Source organism: Lissotriton helveticus, chromosome 5_2 (genome assembly GCF_964261635.1).
Source record: "Lissotriton helveticus chromosome 5_2, aLisHel1.1, whole genome shotgun sequence".
In the NCBI taxonomy this organism is placed as follows: Eukaryota; Metazoa; Chordata; class Amphibia; order Caudata; family Salamandridae; genus Lissotriton; species Lissotriton helveticus.
The window spans coordinates 12,082,372-12,105,043 of record NC_136066.1 but is presented as its reverse complement, the minus strand read 5'-3'; the positions used below and the strand labels follow the sequence as shown (position 1 = coordinate 12,105,043).

The window sequence follows — 22,672 nt, the reverse complement described above, 5'->3', positions numbered from 1 at the left end:
CCCCCCTGCCCCTGTCATGGTGTCTCTGTTGCCCCTCTGCCCCTGTCATGGTGTCTCTGTTGCCCCTCTGCCCCTGTCATGGTGGCTCTGTTGCCCTCTGCCCCTGTCATGGTGTCTCTGTTGCCCCTCTGCCCCTGTCATGGTGGCTCTGTTGCCCTCTGCCCCTGTCATGGTGGCTCTGTTGCTCCTCTGCCCCTGTCATGGTGGCTCTGTTGCCCTCTGCCCCTGTCATGGTGTCTCTGTTGCCCTCTGCCCCTGTCATGGTGTCTCTGTTGCCCTCTGCCCCTGTCATGTTGGCTCTGTTGCCCTCTGCCCCTGTCATGGTGTCTCTGTTGCCCTCTGCCCCTGTCATGGTGGCTCTGTTGCCCTCTGCCCCTGTCATGGTGGCTCTGTTGCTCCTCTGCCCCTGTCATGGTGTCTCTGTTGCCCTCTGCCCCTGTCATGGTGTCTCTGTTGCCCTCTGCCCCTGTCATGGTGTCTCTGTTGCCCCTCTGCCCCTGTCATGGTGGCTCTGTTGCCCCTCTGCCCCTGTCATGGTGTCTCTGTTGCCCCTCTGCCCCTGTCATGGTGTCTCTGTTGCCCTCTGCCCCTGTCATGGCGGCTCTGTTGCCCTCTGCCCCTGTCATGGTGTCTCTGTTGCCCCCGCCCCTGTCATGGTGGCTCTGTTGCCCCTCTGCCCCTGTCATGGTGTCTCTGTTGCCCCTCTGCCCCTGTCATGGTGTCTCTGTTGCCCCTCTGCCCCTGTCATGGTGTCTCTGTTGCCCTCTGCCCCTGTCATGGTGGCTCTGTTGCCCTCTGCCCCTGTCATGGTGTCTCTGTTGCCCCCTGCCCCTGTCATGGTGGCTCTGTTGCCCCTCTGCCCCTGTCATGGTGTCTATGTTGCCCCTCTGCCCCTGTCATGGTGTCTCTGTTGCCCCTCTGCCCCTGTCATGGTGGCTCTGTTGCCCCTCTGCCCCTGTCATGGTGGCTCTGTTGCCCCTCTGCCCCTGTCATGGTTGCTCTGTTGCCCCTCTGCCCCTGTCATGGTGGCTCTGTTGCCCTCTGCCCCTGTCATGGTGTCTCTGTTGCCCCTCTGCCCCTGTCATGGTGGCTCTGTTGCCCTCTGCCCCTGTCATGGTGTCTCTGTTGCCCCTCTGCCCCTGTCATGGTGGCTCTGTTGCCCTCTGCCCCTGTCATTGTGGCTCTGTTGCCCTCTGCCCCAGTCATGGTGGCTCTATTGCCCCCTGCCCCTGTCATGGTGGCTCTGTTGCCCCTCTGCCCCTGTCATGGTGGCTCTGTTGCCCCTCTGCCCCTGTCATGGTGTCTCTGTTGCCCTCTGCCCCTGTCATGGTGGCTCTGTTGCCCCTCTGCCCCTGTCATGGTGGCTCTGTTGCCCTCTGCCCCTGTCATGGTGTCTCTGTTGCCCCCTGCCCCTGTCATGGTGGCTCTGTTGCCCCTCTGCCCTGTCATGGTGTCTCTGTTGCCCCTGTGCTCCTGTCATGGTGGCTCTGTTGCCCCTCTGCCCCTGTCATGGTGTCTCTGTTGCCCCTCTGCCCCTATCATGGTGTCTCTGTTGCCCTCTGCCCCTGTCATGGTGGCTCTGTTGCCCCTCTGCCCCTGTCATGGTGGCTCTGTTGCCCTCTGCCCCTGTCATGGTGTCTCTGTTGCCCCCTGCCCCTGTCATGGTGGCTCTGTTGCCCCTCTGCCCTGTCATGGTGTCTCTGTTGCCCCTGTGCTCCTGTCATGGTGGCTCTGTTGCCCCTCTGCCCCTGTCATGGTGTCTCTGTTGCCTTCTCCCCCTGTCATGGTAGCTCTGTTGCCCTCTGCCCCTGTCATGGTGGCTCTGTTGCCCCTCTGCCCCTGTCATGGTGTCTCTGTTGCCCCTCTGCCCCTGTCATGGTGGCTCTGTTGCCCTCTGCCCCTGTCATGGTGTCTCTGTTGCCCTCTGCCCCTGTCATGGTGGCTCTGTTGCCCTCTGCCCCTGTCATGGTGGCTCTGTTGCCCTCTGCCCCTGTCATGGTGTCTCTGTTGCCCTCTGCCCCTGTCATGGTGTCTCTGTTGCCCTCTGCCCCTGTCATGGTGGCTCTGTTGCCCTCTGCCCCTGTCATGGTGTCTCTGTTGCCCTCTGCCCCTGTCATGGTGGCTCTGTTGCCCTCTGCCCCTGTCATGGTGGCTCTGTTGCTCCTCTGCCCCTGTCATGGTGGCTCTGTTGCCCTCTGCCCCTGTCATTGTGGCTCTGTTGCCCTCTGCCCCTGTCATGGTGTCTCTGTTGCCCCTGTGCCCCTGTCATGGTGGCTCTGTTGCCCTCTGCCCCTGTCATGGTAGCTCTGTTGCCCTCTGCCCCTGTCATGGTGTCTCTGTTGCCCCTCTGCCCCTGTCATGGTGTCTCTGTTGCCCCTCTGCCCCTGTCATGGTGTCTCTGTTGCCCCTCTGCCCCTGTCATGGTGTCTCTGTTGCCCTCTGCCCCGGTCATGGTGTCTCTGTTGCCCCTCTGCCCCTGTCATGGTGGCTCTGTTGCCCTCTGCCCCTGTCATGGCGTCTCTGTTGCCCCTCTGCCCCTGTCATGGTGTCTCTGTTGCCCTCTGCCCCTGTCATGGTGGCTCTGTTGCCCCTCTGCCCCTGTCATGGTGGCTCTGTTGCCCCTCTGCCCCTGTCATGGTGGCTGTTGGACTTTGGCCCTTAGGGCAGGTTCACCCCTAGACTTTTTGCGTGACATGGTGACCTGGCAATGGTGATTTTTGGGATTCTGCGCACTTTCACTGTGTCCCAGTGGAAAGTGCGTGCGCACTCTGAGTGCATGTGCTGAGCTAGGCCTGCCCGCCCATAGGAATGCATGGGGAATGTATGTGTCCCTGGTAGTTCCTGATGCGTGGGGTGTACAGGCTTGAGTCTGGTATGTGTGAACTCGTGAGAGTGAATGCTGCGCAACGGTGTATGCAGCATGTATGTGTCTAGTAGAGAAGCGCCATTTCTAGACATGGCTGTACGTGTGCTGTGAGGGTGCTGGCGTGTGATTGGCTGGAGCTGGCTGGCATGCCAGGCTCCAGGAAGTCTGGATGGGTCTGCCCGGTGGTGAGTGGGAGATCTGCATGAGTAATGTGTGGGAGGAGTGTACCTGTGTCCTGGATGGGCTGGGTTTTCCCCACACAATGCTGGCTCCGCCCCCCTGTGGTGTGTCTAATGACCCAAGCCCTGCCAGTGAATAGAGAGGGTGGTTGAGGTAAACAGAGTACTCAAGAACCAGCTGCGACTGGTTCCGCCCCCACTCTGCACCCTTGAACAAAGGAATGCACTGTATAAAAATGGGGCTGTGTCCCCACTGAAATTGTTCTTGTTCTTGTTCCAGGATCCTGAGGGGGGCTGCTGCTGCTGTCGCTAGGCCAGAGGACCGCCACTTGGGGTGTCTCCCTGCCTGGAGACCCAGTGTGCTGGCTCTGGGCCCAGCCTTGCCCCCTGCCCCCCCTGAAGGGACTTTGCTGGATCTTTTTATTACTTCTAGCGCTGGGGAGCGCTTTCTGATTTCCCTAGCGCCTGGAAGCGCTTCGTTTTCCTTCTAGCGCCTAACAGCGCTTTATTCGGGCTGTAGCGCTTGGGAGCGCTTTGCCTGCTACAGCCGGTGCCCACCCGGCGTGTGCCCGCTTGATTGGCCGATTCTGGAAGTCCTCTGGCGAGTGCCCACCTCGACAGGGACCTGGCCGCCATGGCGAGAGCCCACCTCGCCTAATATTTAATTCCTGGAGGGAGCCCACCCCTCGTTTGCCTGCTCGAGAATCGCCGCCGCCCGGCCCGCGACCAGGAAGTCAGGCAGGCCGGGGGCGGTACTGCGGGACACCTCTGACGTCATTCCCGGGCCGCGCTCTGATTGGCTGCTGGCCCGGGACCTGACGTGTAACCAGGAAGAGAGAGCGGCGCCTGCTTTCTCGGGGCTCCCGGGACCGAGGGGGAGCCCCGCCTGCTGCCGTGAAGAGGAGACCGGTAACTGAATCCAGGCCCAGGCGAGAGCCTACCCCGCGCTGGGCCACACCAGAAAGAAGACCGGCGGCAAGAGAACCGGTGAGTGCAGCTCCAAAGGGGACAGGGGGGCCGTCGGGGCACATTGCCGGTGCCCACGCCCCCACCTCCGGTGTGTAGAGCCTGTTGAGGCTCAGGGGGCATATCTTGGTATCCGAGCCCCCGAGCGGGGCTCCTACGTTGCCGGCATTTCCTGGGGGCACTTAACTGTTTTCAGAGTCCCCCGTGAGGGACTCCAATGATCCAGGGGCATTTGTGAGATTGCGAGTTCCCAGGAGGGGGACTCCAACGTCGGGCCATATTTGTAGTTAGGAGCCCCGAAGCTCCAGGGTCCCATGGTTATTTTCAGAGCCTAGAGAGGCTCCAGAGACGGCCGCATTTGGTGTTTGAGCCTGAAAGGCTCTAGGGGGCACAAGTGATTTGGCCAGAGCCTGCTGCGAGGCTCCAGCGTGTGGCCCCATCCTCACACAGCTGCCCAGCACTTTGTGGGCAGCTGCCACGTTTAGGCCCCCCCTAACTTTGGACACAGGGTGTCCTAGCCCTAGAGAGGCCAGTTGGCCTAGGGACAGTCACAGGTGGTGACTAATGTGATTTTGCGCAATTGTCCTTTACACCTCTGAATGAATGTTATGCATTGCATCATGTGTTTTCCTCTTACACCCCTACAGGTATTGTGATATGTAGGTGGTTGTTTTCTCCCTAGTGCAGGTGGTGCTAGTGAGGTCCTGTTACCAGTAGTTACTGGTTGTGTGCTATTTTGTGCTAAAGTAAATTTATATTCTATGTACTAAGTGCTATTTCTGAAAGTGCTACTTCTGATTCCTGACAGTGGTCCAGGTGGCCCTGTCTTGTAAATATCCCCTTGTAAATTCTGCCCGTGCCTCTGGCACATTGTAAAGTGTGTGTTTTATCTAATGTGTTTTGGTGTAATACAAAGGCTATTTTTATATAACCTTGTGTGGAGTTTCCTTTGTGGTGGGCCTTTGGTTGTTGTTGCTGGGGTGCGTGCGCAAATACTTAGCCTACATCGCCTCCAAGTTTAGCCTTGCTGCTCGCGCCACGTTACCTAGAGGGTGAGTAGGGGTTATCTTGGCGTGTAACTCCCTTGCCCTGACTTGGGAGTGGTGGTCTCTGACTGACTTTGGCGAAAGCCCTGGCCGGCCGGGGATCCCATTTCCAACATTGGCGGCAAGCGGCGGGATAAGGATTTGTGTTTGCGTTGTACCTTGGTAGCAGCTGGCTGCACCACAAAACTCTGCATTTTAGATGACCACATTTTAGGGGATTGTTTTTTTTGGAAGTTTCATATTTTCTTCTCCTGAAGGTATCCATTGTGTAATTGTGTCAGTACATTTGTCCCCCTCCCTGCGCCCAGAGTCGGTACCTGTGTCACTTGTGGTCAGGTTGAGGAATCAGGGGTGGTAGAAACTGCCTTACCAGTCCGAGGGGAGGGTTGTGTGTGGATGAATGGTGTGTGGCACTAGGCAAGTGAGTGTGAGTTCTCTGGGGTAGAGAGCTTGCTGATACCTTTGTGAATTGTGTACTCCTGTGTTAGCTCAGACCCCTAGGTTCCCTGTGTGATCTCTTCTCTAGAACGTCCGCCAGAATGGAGCTGGTTTTTGATTTCAATGATCTAGCCACATACGGTATGTGGGAGCTGAGAAAGTTCTGTGAAGAGAGAGGCATAGGGGCGGATCAGTCAGGCTGGTATGCACTTAGGAGATGCATGGTCAAATGGCAAGAGGATCAATGGGATCTTGAGCGCAGTGAGGAAAGGGCCCAGGCTCCACACCAGGAGGGTGGTGGGTCTGTGGGGAACCCTGAACATTCAGAAGAGGAGGAAGAAGATGACAGCACCTGGATGCCAGTAGAGAGTGAGGACCCCATAGATAGGGAGTCCCTTGCTGGGTCCAGCGTAGGAGGCAGCGCCTCATCCCTTTCCCTGTCCCCAGAGGAGCTGGAAGATAGGAGGAGAGAAAGGGAGCACCAGCTGGCTTTAGAGAGGCTCAGGTTGGAGCATGCCCAGGCTATGGCGCAGCTGGAGCTTAGGAAGCAACAGCTAGAGACCGAGATGGTCTTAGCGCAGGAAAGGATAGAGGAGGCTGAGAGGGCCTCCACCAGAGGCAAAGTAGCTCTGGAGGATAGACTATCCCCTGCGCGCAGTTTTAATTTTCTGGATTCCCCAGGGAGGGCTGAGTCCAGTGGTGGCAGCTATTTAGACTTCAGTGCAGAAAGTCCCCTACCCCGTGCCCAACGTATGGTCCCTTGTTCCCAAGAGGAGGAGTTAAGGTTAAAGTTCAGGGGCAGTAGGAAACCGCCTCAACAGAAGTGGGGTTTTTTTGTGGACGACTGTTCTGATGCAATGTGGGATTGGCTGGCGGCTAGCTCGGATGATGAGAAAGACGGAGTACTGAATATGTTTCTCAAGGAGCAGTTGCTCAGTGTTGTTTGTCCAGAGTTGCGCCAGCACCTGTTGAAGTCTTATGTTGGACTTTGGCCCTTAGGGCAGGTTCACCCCTAGACTTTTTGCATGACATGGTGACCTGGCAATGGTGATTTTTGGGATTCTGCGCACTTTCACTGTGTCCCAGTGGAAAGTGCGTGCGCACTCTGAGTGCATGTGCTGAGCTAGGCCTGCCCGCCCATAGGAATGCATGGGGAATGTATGTGTCCCTGGTAGTTCCTGATGCGTGGGGTGTACAGGCTTGAGTCTGGTATGTGTGAACTCGTGAGAGTGAATGCTGCGCAACGGTGTATGCAGCATGTATGTGTCTAGTAGAGAAGCGCCATTTCTAGACATGGCTGTACGTGTGCTGTGAGGGTGCTGGCGTGTGATTGGCTGGAGCTGGCTGGCATGCCAGGCTCCAGGAAGTCTGGATGGGTCTGCCCGGTGGTGAGTGGGAGATCTGCATGAGTAATGTGTGGGAGGAGTGTACCTGTGTCCTGGATGGGCTGGGTTTTCCCCACACAATGCTGGCTCCGCCCCCCTGTGGTGTGTCTAATGACCCAAGCCCTGCCAGTGAATAGAGAGGGTGGTTGAGGTAAACAGAGTACTCAAGAACCAGCTGCGACTGGTTCCGCCCCCACTCTGCACCCTTGAACAAAGGAATGCACTGTATAAAAATGGGGCTGTGTCCCCACTGAAATTGTTCTTGTTCTTGTTCCAGGATCCTGAGGGGGGCTGCTGCTGCTGTCGCTAGGCCAGAGGACCGCCACTTGGGGTGTCTCCCTGCCTGGAGACCCAGTGTGCTGGCTCTGGGCCCAGCCTTGCCCCCTGCCCCCCCTGAAGGGACTTTGCTGGATCTTTTTATTACTTCTAGCGCTGGGGAGCGCTTTCTGATTTCCCTAGCGCCTGGAAGCGCTTCGTTTTCCTTCTAGCGCCTAACAGCGCTTTATTCGGGCTGTAGCGCTTGGGAGCGCTTTGCCTGCTACAGCCGGTGCCCACCCGGCGTGTGCCCGCTTGATTGGCCGATTCTGGAAGTCCTCTGGCGAGTGCCCACCTCGACAGGGACCTGGCCGCCATGGCGAGAGCCCACCTCGCCTAATATTTAATTCCTGGAGGGAGCCCACCCCTCGTTTGCCTGCTCGAGAATCGCCGCCGCCCGGCCCGCGACCAGGAAGTCAGGCAGGCCGGGGGCGGTACTGCGGGACACCTCTGACGTCATTCCCGGGCCGCGCTCTGATTGGCTGCTGGCCCGGGACCTGACGTGTAACCAGGAAGAGAGAGCGGCGCCTGCTTTCTCGGGGCTCCCGGGACCGAGGGGGAGCCCCGCCTGCTGCCGTGAAGAGGAGACCGGTAACTGAATCCAGGCCCAGGCGAGAGCCTACCCCGCGCTGGGCCACACCAGAAAGAAGACCGGCGGCAAGAGAACCGGTGAGTGCAGCTCCAAAGGGGACAGGGGGGCCGTCGGGGCACATTGCCGGTGCCCACGCCCCCACCTCCGGTGTGTAGAGCCTGTTGAGGCTCAGGGGGCATATCTTGGTATCCGAGCCCCCGAGCGGGGCTCCTACGTTGCCGGCATTTCCTGGGGGCACTTAACTGTTTTCAGAGTCCCCCGTGAGGGACTCCAATGATCCAGGGGCATTTGTGAGATTGCGAGTTCCCAGGAGGGGGACTCCAACGTCGGGCCATATTTGTAGTTAGGAGCCCCGAAGCTCCAGGGTCCCATGGTTATTTTCAGAGCCTAGAGAGGCTCCAGAGACGGCCGCATTTGGTGTTTGAGCCTGAAAGGCTCTAGGGGGCACAAGTGATTTGGCCAGAGCCTGCTGCGAGGCTCCAGCGTGTGGCCCCATCCTCACACAGCTGCCCAGCACTTTGTGGGCAGCTGCCACGTTTAGGCCCCCCCTAACTTTGGACACAGGGCGTCCTAGCCCTAGAGAGGCCAGTTGGCCTAGGGACAGTCACAGGTGGTGACTAATGTGATTTTGCGCAATTGTCCTTTACACCTCTGAATGAATGTTATGCATTGCATCATGTGTTTTCCTCTTACACCCCTACAGGTATTGTGATATGTAGGTGGTTGTTTTCTCCCTAGTGCAGGTGGTGCTAGTGAGGTCCTGTTACCAGTAGTTACTGGTTGTGTGCTATTTTGTGCTAAAGTAAATTTATATTCTATGTACTAAGTGCTATTTCTGAAAGTGCTACTTCTGATTCCTGACAGTGGTCCAGGTGGCCCTGTCTTGTAAATATCCCCTTGTAAATTCTGCCCGTGCCTCTGGCACATTGTAAAGTGTGTGTTTTATCTAATGTGTTTTGGTGTAATACAAAGGCTATTTTTATATAACCTTGTGTGGAGTTTCCTTTGTGGTGGGCCTTTGGTTGTTGTTGCTGGGGTGCGTGCGCAAATACTTAGCCTACATCGCCTCCAAGTTTAGCCTTGCTGCTCGCGCCACGTTACCTAGAGGGTGAGTAGGGGTTATCTTGGCGTGTAACTCCCTTGCCCTGACTTGGGAGTGGTGGTCTCTGACTGACTTTGGCGAAAGCCCTGGCCGGCCGGGGATCCCATTTCCAACAGTGGCTCTGTTGCCCTCTGCCCCTGTCATGGTGGCTCTGTTGCCCTCTGCCCCTGTCATGGTGGCTCTGTTGCCCCTGTGCCCCTGTCATGGTGGCTCTGTTGCCCTCTGCCCCTGTCATGGTAGCTCTGTTGCCCTCTGCCCCTGTCATGGTGGCTCTGTTGCCCCCCTGCCCCTGTCATGGTGTCTCTGTTGCCCCTCTGCCCCTGTCATGGTGGCTCTGTTGCCCCTCTGCCCCGTCATGGTGGCTCTGTTGCCCCTCTGCCCCTGTCATGGTGGCTCTGTTGCCCCTCTGCCCCTGTCATGGTGGCTCTGTTGCCCCTCTGCCCCTGTCATGGTGGCTCTGTTGCCCTCTGCCCCTGTCATGGTGGCTCTGTTGCCCTCTGCCCCTGTCATGGTGTCTCTGTTGCCCCTGTTCCCCTGTCATGGTGGCTCTGTTGCCCTCTGCCCCTGTCATGGTAGCTCTGTTGCCCTCTGCCCCTGTCATGGTGGCTCTGTTGCCCCCCTGCCCCTGTCATGGTGTCTCTGTTGCCCCTCTGCCCCTGTCATGGTGGCTCTGTTGCCCTCTGCCCCTGTCATGGTGTCTCTGTTGCCCCTGTGCCCCTGTCATGGTGGCTCTGTTGCCCTCTGCCCCTGTCATGTTGGCTCTGTTGCCCTCTGCCCCTGTCATGGTGTCTCTGTTGCCCCTGTGCCCCTGTCATGGTGGCTCTGTTGCCCTCTGCCCCTGTCATGGTAGCTCTGTTGCCCTCTGCCCCTGTCATGGTGGCTCTGTTGCCCCCCTGCCCCTGTCATGGTGTCTGACAGAGTTTTTCTTTCTTTCAGACCTCTGCTCTGAATGTGACGCTGGTCACGGGTTCGAGGCTGAGTGAGAAACCGATCATCGTCATCAATGCGATCGGATTTATTACATTCAGCGACTTCCCTCAGGACCTGGAACCTGAGATCTATGTAAGTACACCTGAGACCCTGAGACCTGAGCACCTGAGACCTGCGCCCCTGAGACCTGCGCCCCTGAGACCTGCGCCCCTGAGACCTGTGCCCCTGAGACCTGGCCCCCTGAGACCTGTGCCCCTGAGACCTGCGCCCCTGAGATCTGTGCCCCTGAGACCTGCGCCCCCTGAGACCTGAACCCCTGAGACTCTGAGACCTGAGCTCAAAAAAGTTTTGAGCTCCCCTCTGGAGATATAGGACAATGTTCCCAGTGGTTACACATATGTACATTTCTAGGCTTTGCAGATTTGTGCAAGAAATGATGACCGTAATGGTTATAACAATACATCCGTTCCTAGTCCGATGAACCCTTTAAATATTCATGATTTGTGAATACTGCAGACATCTCTCGATCAGACATCATGTTATTAACAGCCTCGAAGTCCCAATCATCAGAGAAGGTACTGGAGGTAATAAAGTCACTTAATGAAACCTTGAATTGGTGTGGAATCTTCAACAGCTCCGAGGGGCCAAAAATGTCATATTCTGCTCAGTCCCAAGCTATACCCAGGTATAGGAACGGCTGTGATGTTCACTCTTGACAAGTCTCTTTGTTCACGATGGGATGATTTGTGTGGCTTCAGAAGTAAGTTCACTTGTGTACTTGCTGCGTCCATTTTTACATATCTTCCATTCATCAGCATACCCAGAGTTAGTACCAGAGCTAACCAAAGTAGAAGAAAAAATATTCCCAACAAAATCCAAAATTCAATCCCTGGTGAAACCAGATAAGTTTTTTCCAGGTGATGAAAAAAGTCTATTACTTGTCTTTTGAAAGTTCTTTTTGCTGGCGTCGTTTCTGGTTCGCTGGGATCCTCAGAAAACGTATCAAGTTAATGAAATAGCCAGAGGCAGTTCTGTCAATGGTTGGAATTGCATGCGGATTTGTTGAAATAGCTGGAACCCCTTGGTCACTTGTTACTTCATTGTAGACAAGTGCCTCAGGACGAAATATTATTTGGGTCTCAAGAGGTACAAGTTCCATAGCTTTGCTGCTTAGCCCTTCTTTTCTGACTGCAGATTCCTCAATGGTGATGAGTCTCTCAGTTTGAACCTCTTGGATTGTAGCTAGAGGAGTGTGTCTGCTATATTGTCGGAGTCCACTTGGCCTACTGCTTAGTATCGGCCACATAGTGTGGTTTGATCAGGTCGATGGACACAAACCTGTTCTCCTTTTTACCAGCAAGGGGCGGCAGTAAAACTGTTCTTGATCCGTGGATTGCTAGGACAAGTACTGGTTGTCTGTAAGAAGGCCCAAATTCCTTCTTGTCCGCGATCTTTTCTCTGACTAGATCACCAAGCTTTGGGATCCAGACAGGCCTTGCTGGGACGGCTGGTTTTCCCCAGTGGTGGTTGGCTTCAGGAACACATTGCTTTGTTTTGTTCTTAGTTCATTTAAGTCCTGTAAAACAGCCAAACAATCTTTGGTATCAAATGTCTTAGTTTCCACCACTGATGTGTGACTATGAAGGTACGAAACCATCATTCTTGTCCCAAATAGGACCTCATATGGAGTGACACACCCTAGAGAACTTCTTGGCAAGTTGTTAAGACTACGTTGGTCACTTATTAGATGTTTGACCCACCCATCACCCGAACCTAATACCCTAGCTGTTATTGACTGCTTTATGTCTCGGTTTTTTCTTTCCACAACAGAATTTCCCTCAGGAGGAAATGGACTAGAGTAATGCAATGCAAAGCCCAAACTGGCCATGGCTTCTTTGTAAGCTCGAGAGCTAAACGTCGGACCCCACTTTTAAATGTTGCTAAAGACACCATAATGGCTTCTTTTAAAAGATGTCTTGGCAAAATATGGCATTAACATAATAAATATACTTTGTGTCATGGTATAAACACTGTCTGAAACTTAATTTACTATAGTAACAGTAAATTACTGCAAAAGCGCAGTTGGAACTACATGTCCCAGCATGCTTCGCATCACGTGACTGTTCTCTGATCACGTGATGCAGTTTGGCGAAATACGAGGATACAAACATCTCTCTTGCATGATCGCCGGTGCCCCCCCAGACAGTACAGACGACTGCCCGGAGACACCGACGGAGAGGTAAGCGGCTGTCTCGCACTCGCTTGCCAGCGCACACCCAGCTAGCCTGATAACAACACGCGTAAGAAAAGCAGCGTCAGCCCTTAACAGCAAACTTGCTTTCTGTGCTGCCACTATACTTGAACTTTTCCATCTAAGTTTGCCTACAGGTTTCGAATAAGATCAGCAGAATATACCTGCGGTATAATTCGTTTTTAGCCATTAGTTCGACCGCCGGGGTATAGTACTGGCGGGGTACCTACATAAATCAGCGTAAATGTTAATGGAGTATCCAAAAGCCATCTTTAACCTCCATGTAAACCTTTCTTTTAACTCTATGTAAAACCAGTTCTAAAAGTGATTTAATAATTAATTTTAGAGCGGTGCTCCTCAAACCTGAGCTGCAGCCAGGTGGGGTGAAGCCTCTCAACCATCATTTATGGGTGAGTGCACTTTGGAACGTTTTGTCCGAGTAGCTGTGAATGTGTCTCCATCACACTGTGGTGTTTCATTGTAAAAAAAACACGAGAATATGATTCATTCATGTTTTTTGTTTTTGTCTGTTTGTCTTTCTGTCTGGATCCAATATCGTGTGATACAACGTGATAACAGTATACGGTTGAGTACACACCTGGGACTTTCAGGTGATATTTTTTCATTATTTATTTTAAGCAGTAGTGTTGTCTATCAAGGTCCTGACGAATGCATTGGAAACTTGGTTCTATTTAATGCAGAAACATGTTGACCACCATCAAGTACGGTTATTATTTCAAACCCGCACTTGCACTTGCTTTTTAACCTTAGGGATTGGGAGATACTAATAAATTTTGTTTTTTCTACCCGATTCACCTAATTTTACGATAATCTTTCACTTTTCACTACCATCACCATACACTGCTTTATTCAGGAGCCTCTTTAATTTTTGTACAATATATACCTCCCACTTGTCACATTTATCGGTTACGGTAACATTAGACCAGCCGTTTTTGTCTCCTGGGTAAGGAGAACCCAAATGATGAGAAAGAGGGCGGTACAGTGTGGCTTCTGATGGGAACTATTTTCTCCATATGCTCTTGAGCCTTGAATTGGCCTGCATTCTTTAACATGCACAATGTACTCACGGGTGTTATTTGTGTAGTATCGGTGTTGTGATCCATGCTGTTTGACTTATGTTTTTGACCCCCAGGTATTTCTTGTTGTGATAGTAATATGTTTTGGGGCATGTACTTGGTTGGTCGATAAACCTGCCCTCGGACCCTCCTCCAGGTGATTGTTGTGTATGTGAATAGTACAGCTAAGGCTGTGGGTCCTTTTAATACTGGTCGACCAAATTGGTCTTCTAGCAAAACTGCGTTTACTGCGAGGTGTTCTCCATATATATATTTTTCATCACAGTGGGTGCCCTGTCCTCTACTCGTTCTCTAACGATCGGCTCCCTGACATGGCTACCAATTGGGGATTAGCATTTGAGAGTGCGGAGGTACAAAGTATTCTGGATGAAAACCCTAGTCTTCTAGATAGTATTCCCGTCCAAGTAATAAACAACGATGAGGGTTGGGCAAAAGTTTTAGTCCTTAAAAAATCCTACTCCAGGACATCTGTCCATGGAATAGTCATGGCACAATATCTTCGAGACAACTGTGCACCCTCGGGCCTCATTGTTAATAATGCACCACGTCTATTTCTTGATGATAAAGACTTCCTGAGAGACTGGTCAATGATTGCCTGGAGGTGCACAAGGGACTGGCTAGTCCTGATCATTAAAACCGCAAAAAGAGTAGCGGACAAAATACTAATTGAGATTCAGGTACTTGAGGGCCAGATAAAAACAACACTAAAAAGTGGATTGTTTAAAAAGGGACAGGATGACAGTGACAAGAATAACAAAGATTTTAAGGAAGCTATTCTTTTCACAAAATTAGAAAAGTTTAAAAAAGACCTAGCGAAATTTTCTATGGAAAGAGTATATCCATACACGAGCGACACATACACAGCACCAACATTTAATCGAGGTGGAAAGAAGGGTGGCTCGACATATGGTACATCAAGCTCGGATGGAGCATCCAGCGATTCAGACACCTCACAAAATGGGTCTACTGGCCAAACGTCCAGGGGCCGAGGTAACAGAAGAAACTGGAGGAGTGGACATCAACCACAGAACTTTAACAATTTTCAACCGTGGTGGCCGGCAAATCCCTGGATGTATGGACCCCAAGGTCCGCCTCAAATGGGTCCTTTTGGTCCTCCTCAAATGCAACAAGGCCCTGGATTTTTTCCTTTTTTAGGGTTTGGCCCGAGACGAGGCAGGGGCAGGAGGCGACAAGGAACAACGCCAGCACAGGTCCACTTTAATACGAACATCCCACCACAATCGGGAATAGATCTCCGCAGCGGGAAGAAAGTCCCGCCAGAAACCGCGGGGACAAGCAACCAGACAGCCTCGTGATGAACCTCAGCTCACATATACTCTCTCCAAATGAAGAGCGACTTTTGAACAAAGGCCTGGGTTTTGTGGCAACTCAGAAAGGGGATCCTTTTGTAGCCCAAATCGAATTGGCAAAGCTCTTCAGAAAAATAAGACTACACTATTTCTTTTCTAGACCAGGAACCACTGGAACTGTCATTGAAGAAAAAGAAAAAAACACTGGATTGAAGAAGCCATCCACATTTAATCCACCTAGTGCTGTACTACCTCCCAAGGTTTTGACATTTGAAACAGCCGTGGAAAACGACATAACACGTCTTTACAAAACAGAAACCAGGCCATTCATGAACCTCGCACGAGATGAACAACTGGCCCTCCGTTCATTATCATCTAACGACAGAATTATCATCAAGCAAGCCGACAAAGGCGGTGCAACAGTGATCCTGGATACTGAGATCTACAGAAACGAATGCCTTCGGCAGCTGAGTGACCGGAAATCATATCTGCCATTAAAAGAAGACCCTACAGAGAGAATACAAACCAAAATAAGAGGTCTGGTTGAGGAAGCAACCGCCGAGGGCTGGATTACACCCCAGGAAGAACAATATCTAACAACTCAATACCCTACGATACCGTATTTCTACAGTCTTCCCAAAGTGCACAAACCTCAGAGGCCGCCACCCGGGAGGCCCATTATTTCCGGTATTGGTTCAGTTCTGGAACCTCTGTCGACCTTTGTCGATTATTTCTTGAACCCAATGGTCAAGGCTATGCCTACGTTCCTACAGGACACGAAAGATGTCCTGAGACTCCTTCCAACAGTACAATTTGATATCGAAAGGGACATCCTTGTATCATTCGACGTTGAGTCCCGTTATACGTCAATTCCGCAAACTGAAACCCTGGAGGTGGTAGGTGCTTTGCTGGAGCAGAGTAACCATCAGTCTATCACTCCAATACGTTTCATTATGCATTTAGCAGAAATTGCGATGAAAGAGAATTACTTTCGCTTTGAGGACATCACTTACCTGCAGGTGTCCGGGACCAGCATGGGCAGCGTTTTTGCGCCGAGCCTGGCGAATCTTTACGTCCATAACTTTGAACAGCAAGTAGTCCTTACACCCGCCAACCCCTATCTACCATCACTACATGTATGGAAACGTTATATTGACGATATCCTGGTGGTGTGGCGGGGAACAGAAGAAGATCTCGTGTCTTTCCACGGATGGCTGAATAGTAAGAACGCCTACCTCAAATTCACCATCGAGTATAGCCGGACATCTTTGGCCTTCCTTGATCTGAGGTTACATGCAACTCCAACTGGAATCGAATCGGAGCTCTATCGCAAGCCGATGGCTTGAAACGCACTTCTGCGATATGATAGTTGCCACCCACGGGCCCTGAGGGACAATCTGCCTTTCGGCCAGTTCCTTAGGGTTCAAAGAAACTGCTCTAGTAAGGAGGCTTCAAGACCCACTCAAAAAATCTGGAAAACCAACTGAATGAGAAAAACTATCCAAAGAAGATTATTCGTCAGTCTAAGAAGAGGGCTTCTAATAATAACAGGGAGTCCCTTTTGGAGATACACCCTCCCAAAGAGAAGACTAATCGCATTGCCTTTGTCAATACATTCAATAGTCGATCAAACCAAGTACAAAGGATCATAAAGAAGCATTGGTCTATCTTGAAAACCGGCGGCGATGACATAGCTTTACCAATCTTTGCCTTTAAAAGAGGACAAAATCTAAAGGACCAGCTAATTCATACACGCCCACGGAACAAGGAACCCAGACAAGTTGGCACCCTGTGGGACCTACCTCCTGTTGTTGGACACCACCCATGTGGGTCGTGTACGGTCTGTCCCCAAACTTGTAAATCCACTGTGGTGGACATAGGGACCAATCGCCCATGGACACAAAACAGATTTACAAACTGCAACAGCAGTAACTTAATCTATCAGATAACATGTCCGTGCCCACTACGATACGTTGGGATGACGACTAGGAAGATAAGGACACGGATACAAGAGCACAAAAGTACAGTGCGTTGCCGAAAGCAAGCCACTCGCCTTACTGCACACTTCCTGGAGAAAGGGCATGGCCCTGATGACTTTTGTTGGACAGTCCTGGAACAACCACATATTCCTGATTTTTGTACTGACATCAGTCGGTTCTTGTTCAAAATAGAACAAAAATGGGTCTACCGATTGAACAGTGATAAGGAGGGTTTGAACGAGCCAATACCTTGGATGTCCCTCTAATTATCGTTATCTGGTCAGAATGTAGTGTGCCTATTGTGTATGTGCCGATAAAGACTCGCAAATCTTTTAGAATAGTTCGAGCGTCAGTCGAGCGCTGAGGCCATATCCAAAGGAACCTATATTTAGTGTTTGTGGGACCGCATTCGTCCATTAGGACGCCTGCATGTATCTAGTCTAATGCTGTCTAACAATGGTGTCTGTACTGGGCTGGCTATGCTATAGTCAGGTATCTGGTGGCGTTCAGTGCTGCGATCTCTATTGCAGTCTATGCAATTAATGACAAATATGTGAATTTGTGCATTCATTCCTGGCCACCAGCACATCTCTTTTACAGTTAATATTGTTTTAGAGATCCCCTGATGTATCAGACCACCTCCCAAATGTGCTTCATAAATCAAAGCTGTTCTATGTTCCCTGTTTTGAATTACTCTATCCCCCACTCCAGGGATTTGAGCAAACGGAACGCTGTTAGCATCAATTATATATGAGTATTTGAGTGAAAACCCTTTAGGTAACATTGCACTGCTACCCTTGCTTGCTGCATTGACAGCCAGCATTATTTTGCTGTCTATTTTCGTTTTTGAACGAGTGATTGCAGGTACGGAAACCGATTGCACAGCCCCTTCACGGCTTCATCAGCCAATGAATTCCCTTCAACGTGAACACCATCACGTTGATGACTCCGCGTGTGTATCTCGTGAGTGTTTTGTAGTCCGTCTCGCAACTGAACCCAAAGCGTTTTATGCTTGATTGTGCCTCCTTTTGCATCTTTGAAACAGTTTTGAAGCCAATTCTGTAAATATTCATTGTAAGATTGAACACAGTAGAAATAATCACACACTATGAGTGTGGGGAATTCGCGATCCGTATTTTCAAGTGCCATTTTGAATGCTTGTAATCAGCTCGCTGAGCTGGACAATCTCTTAGAGATTGCGTTTTTGTGACCATAGCTCTGAATTTGCCATCGCGCATACAACCTTTAACGATCGTGCATGCTGCACTATAAGCCTGCTTACCCTCCGTAGCGGGTTGCACAGATCCATCAGTGTAAATTATACATTCATACTGGTCTAGAGGCAGAATCTCAGTGGGTAGAGGACATTCTTGTTCGTATTGCAGGAATGCTTGTGTTTTCAAATAAGGATAAAAAACGTATACAACATCAGTTGCAGTAAGAGAATTAACCATTGTATCCATCTCAGATGTAAAGCTTCAGCATTTGGAATGCTAGCTTTTGTCACTGCCTCTAAGGCAGGGACAGGAGTTACGATCATAATGCGTTTCCCCTGTGCTAGGGCTTTTTCTTTTACTAGCGGTTTGAACTGCTGTCAGAATTTTTTCTGTAGAAGTGAATTTCATTTCTGCTTGTGTTACAAATGTGATTTGTATGCAATTGGTACTTTTTCACCTTCATTAAAAGTTAAGTAGGTGAATCCGCATTGACCCGGAATGATTTGGATCACTAAGTTGCGTACATTTACGAGTGTTTGTAAACGTTTTGTTGCTAACGTCTGTTCGGATTAAACACAATATTTCTGTGTGTTCTTTTTTCCAATGAGTGAGTTTAAAATCAGGTTCGATTAATTTGTAGAGAGGTTTAACCCTTTCTTCATAGTTTAGAATGTAAGTTCTTCAGAAATTCAGGAAACCTAGAATCAACTGTAAGTTTTTCAGTGTTTTTGGAGGTTGGAGCAGCGCACACTTTTCTGCCAGGCTTTTGCCTTCATTTGCTAATTCATATCCTAGGAAAAGCACGTTGAGATGGGCAATTCTTGATTTCTTAAAATTGAATTTGTACCCTTCAGAGGCGAAGCCCAGTATAATGGTGTTCACTCTGTTCAAGTGCCTGTCCAAGTCATCGTCTGTCAGATAGATGTCATCGACATATGACAATGCCTCATCATCATAAGTTTGTAGTAACTCTGTTACCCTTGCTGAGAATAACCCCGGAATATTCTTGAATCCTTGAGTGAGATGACAGAATTGATGCTGGGTCCCCATTATTGAGAAAGCGGTCAAATACCTACTTTCAAGTGCTATGTTTTGACAAAAGAAACCTTTAGAAATATCTAATGTGGTTTTATAGTATTACGCACAATGTTATTTATTAATGCCGTACTGTGTGAGTTTTGTACAGCAAATGTTGTGCAACAAGAATTTAGATGTCTATAATCCAAAGCTAGACAATATGTATTGTCTGGTTTGTAAACAGGAAACAAAGGATTGTTCATTTGTGAGGTGCATGTTTCAATCACCCCTTGATATTAAAGTTGATCTAAGATCTCCCTGACCTGTTTTTTAGATTTTTGCTTAACTGGATACTGCCGCTGTGCAGTTAGTTGATTTTTTAACTGGATTTTATGGTGAGGAGATGATTTTTATATAATGTTGGAGCTTGGGCAACTGCCCATTTCCTGGAATAAGTATATAAATGCATTGGAATGTGGTTGGAGAAGGCTGGCATAATGATGTCTTCGTCATGTGGGCACTCCCTGACAAATTCCGGTGGCCAGTCTTTTTCTGCTAGAAGAATGTCATAACCCTTTGAAAGTCGCTCCCAAAATGTTCACTTTTCTTGGTATGTCTTCCTCAATCCGGAGTGTTACTTCATATAACCTATGTGGAGAACTAACCCTGGTGTCTGCAGTTTCAACTTCAATGTCCTCATTCAAGTCCACTGTCTCCAGAAGTCCCTTTAGGTTCTGGTGAGCTATTGTTACTTCTGCTGCGCTGTCCAACATTGTCTGAGCCCATTCTTCGTTCTTGTGTTGTGTCATTAAGACTCTCTGCATGTCTAATTTTTAGACCTGCTACCTTCTTTTTCGTGAATTGAGGTTTTGATTTACTTTTCTGAACGTGTTGATCGTCTTTGGATTTCATGCGTTCTTCCTTGTGTTCTGATCGTCCTCTTCTTTCGGATGTCTGTGATGATATCTGAAAGGTACGAGAGGAACGTGTATCAGTATCTTGATACCTGTCAGGTTTTCTCAAATTATCCCTATTCCTGAGGTTGTACCTCCTTTCAGAGGGCTCCTTTTGCGAAGACGTGCCTCAGGAATGAGAACGCTTCTCTTTGGAAGGTTGTTTGCTATTTTTCCACTTCTTTTTAGAAGAGGAAGGAGTAGTTTTACTAAAGACCTTTTCAGGACTTTAAGACAGTTGTGGTTTAACTGTTTTCCCACCCAAACTGTCTCTGCCTAATTCTTCATAAGATTTTTCAATCATTCTGGCTAGTTCTTGTGGTTGCTCAGTTACATCAAATTCTCTCAACTTCTGGCGGATCGCCACTGATGCAACTTCTCCTTCAATATTAGCCAATATTATTGTTGAGACCTGTTTGAACTCGTTCAGTAGTTTCATACCTAAATTCAGATCTGGCTCTGCCCTGTATTCATTTTGAATCTGTTTCAGGACATCAGGTATTACCGCCATAGATGGAACGCCATGTGTTTTTGTGTAGAATGCAGCGAAGACTGTACCCCAAGTGTCTCAGTCCTCCAGGTGTGGTGCGATCCCCATTGGTAGACAGATTGTTAGAATTCTGTGTTTCTCGTGAGGGGTAGTATCAGGAAATACTGCCTCGATCCGAGTAATTTTCGGAGCTATCCAGAATGGAATTTGTTCACGTTCTGTTGGTAATTTACCCATGACTGAGTGTAAAGTCTATGGTGTAATTTTTAGTGTATTCCCCCGGTGAGAGGTTTGTTGTGGAATAACTACTGGAGGTTGGACTGTAAGAGTCCGCATGACATACTGAACCAATTTTCTATAGATTTTAATGAACTCTTTGAGTTGAGCTAGTAACTCTACATCTGACATGTCATTAATGTAAGGATGTGGTGTATAGCCGGCTAAAACCGGCCATGTAGCTCCTGGTCTACCTAGTGGACCGAGCCTGCTAATTTGTTTTCAATGTCTTAGGGCGCCTTTAAACCAGAGCTCATGCTCCTGGTATGTGAGTGGAATTTCGATATCCTTGAAAGGAATGTATTCCTCTGGTGGTTCATCTTCTTTGTAGAAGTGAAACACTTGTGTTACTGGATTTGCTTCTGGGAAGACCATCCATTAATAGAATACCTCTGTCTGGTGATATTCATGTGCCTCTATCACAAAAACTACCCTACCACCTCTTGATGATAGGCCATGTTTTATAAGTTTTAGAGTGATGGCTCTCCTTAAATTTGGAGGGATGATTATAGCATCCTGGTAGGTTTCTTGGAAACCTGTATAGTTTAAAGCTATTCTCGCTTGGTCAGCCGCAACTCCAACGGTTTCCGTGTTATTGCCGTTAGTACTGTATCCTTCAACGTTGAACAAAACAAACAGCTAATACATAGGTTTATTTATCCTACTAAGCTATTGCGGATATTATCCTTTACCCACTCCAGACGTCTATTGCAGTATTACGGGTAAAAGGGGTCTCTGAGAAAAGCACGACTGAGTTACTTCAGTATCTAGCATTAAATGAGTGCCTTACCAAACCGTTGGGCGCCATGTAGTGTAGTTCCTATATCCCTGATAGGCTTTGCGCGTTGGAATAATATACACTATAGTTTTGACATAGGACTGAGGTCACTATCGAGTACATTAAATTTCATTAATTGTGTGTGTGCCAGCTAGCTCAGAGGTCACTAGAAACTTTCTCAAGTAAACAATTGGGATTAGTCTCTGACAACCGCATAAACATGACAACTTTCTTTCCCTTAGATTCGGAACAATATCTTCAGAGTTGTGGAAACGATAGAAACTATTTCACTCAGTCAATCGTTGTTAGACGGGGACCTGGAGGGTCGGCCGAGCACAAGGGGAGAGGCCTCCGGTGAGGGCCGTCTCCAGCGATCGTACAGACGAGTAACTTCCCCCCCACAGATGGACACCACACGAAGATCAGCTTAACACCTTTTATAGGCAATTCTTTGAGTAAGGGGGTACGATACACGGAGATCAGGACACGATGATCCTCTCAATTCTAGTCTCTATTAGGGGAAGGGGGTAGCGGGACAGTCTTGGTACCTACAGGTACTGAGGTGAAACGGTGGTAGCTCACAATCCTCGAGCTCGGCGTTCGGACGGGTCAGACCGCGGCAGCGCCAGCAGGTCCCGAAGAGGTCGTAGGTGGCAACGGGCCGCTGCAGCGCCAGCAGGTCCCGAAGAGGTCGTAGGTGGCAACGGGCCGCGGCAGCGCCAGCAGGTCCCAACGAGCATGACGGTTACAATGGGCCGCGGCAGCGCCAGCAGGTCCCACGAGGATGAACGGTGCAGAAGGCCGCGGCAGCGCCAGCAGGCAGGACAATAGTTCACAAGGCAGGGCTGCGGCAGCGCCAGCAGTCCGTCAAGGATGAGTTCTTCTCGGTGTCTCTCGACTCCAGGATATAACTGCTCTCCTGCTCTGGGGCTGCCTCAGTTATAGGTCTGGCGCCCTTTGATGTCCGGACCCTCGCACTGGGAGGTCGGGAGGTCCGGGATGAGGGAGTCCAGACACCCAGCAGGGGGGTGGAGCCAGCACCCGGGGAGGCTGGGGGCGATCGGCACCTGGCAGGGGAGAGCCATCGACACTTCTTTCTCCCATTAACCTGCCAAGTGGTCCGTTCACCTCCTGGATGGATGGTGGTGCCGGGATGTCGGGGCCCGGCCAGGCCCAGGGTTGGGGTCGAGCCGAGGCCACGCGGCCGCGTGTTGCAGTGTCCAAGATGGCGGCTGGGCCGGGCAATGGGGTTGACGGGGGCCTGGGCCCGTGGCACAGAGATATCCGGGAGCATGCGTCCCGGAGGGGGACGGGTTGCGGGTTGTTTCTGCGGGTAGCACCCGGAGAGCCGATGTCTGGGCCCTGTCATGCGGGGAGGGAGCGAGCCCTTCGTGGGGCCTGTCCAACATGCGTCCCCCCCAGCTGAAGGCGGGGAGAGTCACCCATCCTCTTGGGGACTCTCCTCGTCGAGGCGGAAAAAGCGGG

At 50.6% G+C, this 22,672-nt stretch overlaps 1 protein-coding gene across 1 annotated transcript in view; it reads left to right on the top strand.

Annotated features, from left to right (window-relative positions):
- ENG (endoglin) overlaps positions 1 to 22,672 on the top strand; it is a 231,310-nt gene that overhangs the window by 61,656 nt on the left and 146,982 nt on the right. The window contains exon 3 of the mRNA XM_078646665.1: positions 9,826 to 9,951. Coding sequence (XP_078502791.1) covers positions 9,826 to 9,951 — 126 coding nt within the window. The remainder of the gene's footprint in view (positions 1 to 9,825; positions 9,952 to 22,672) is intronic.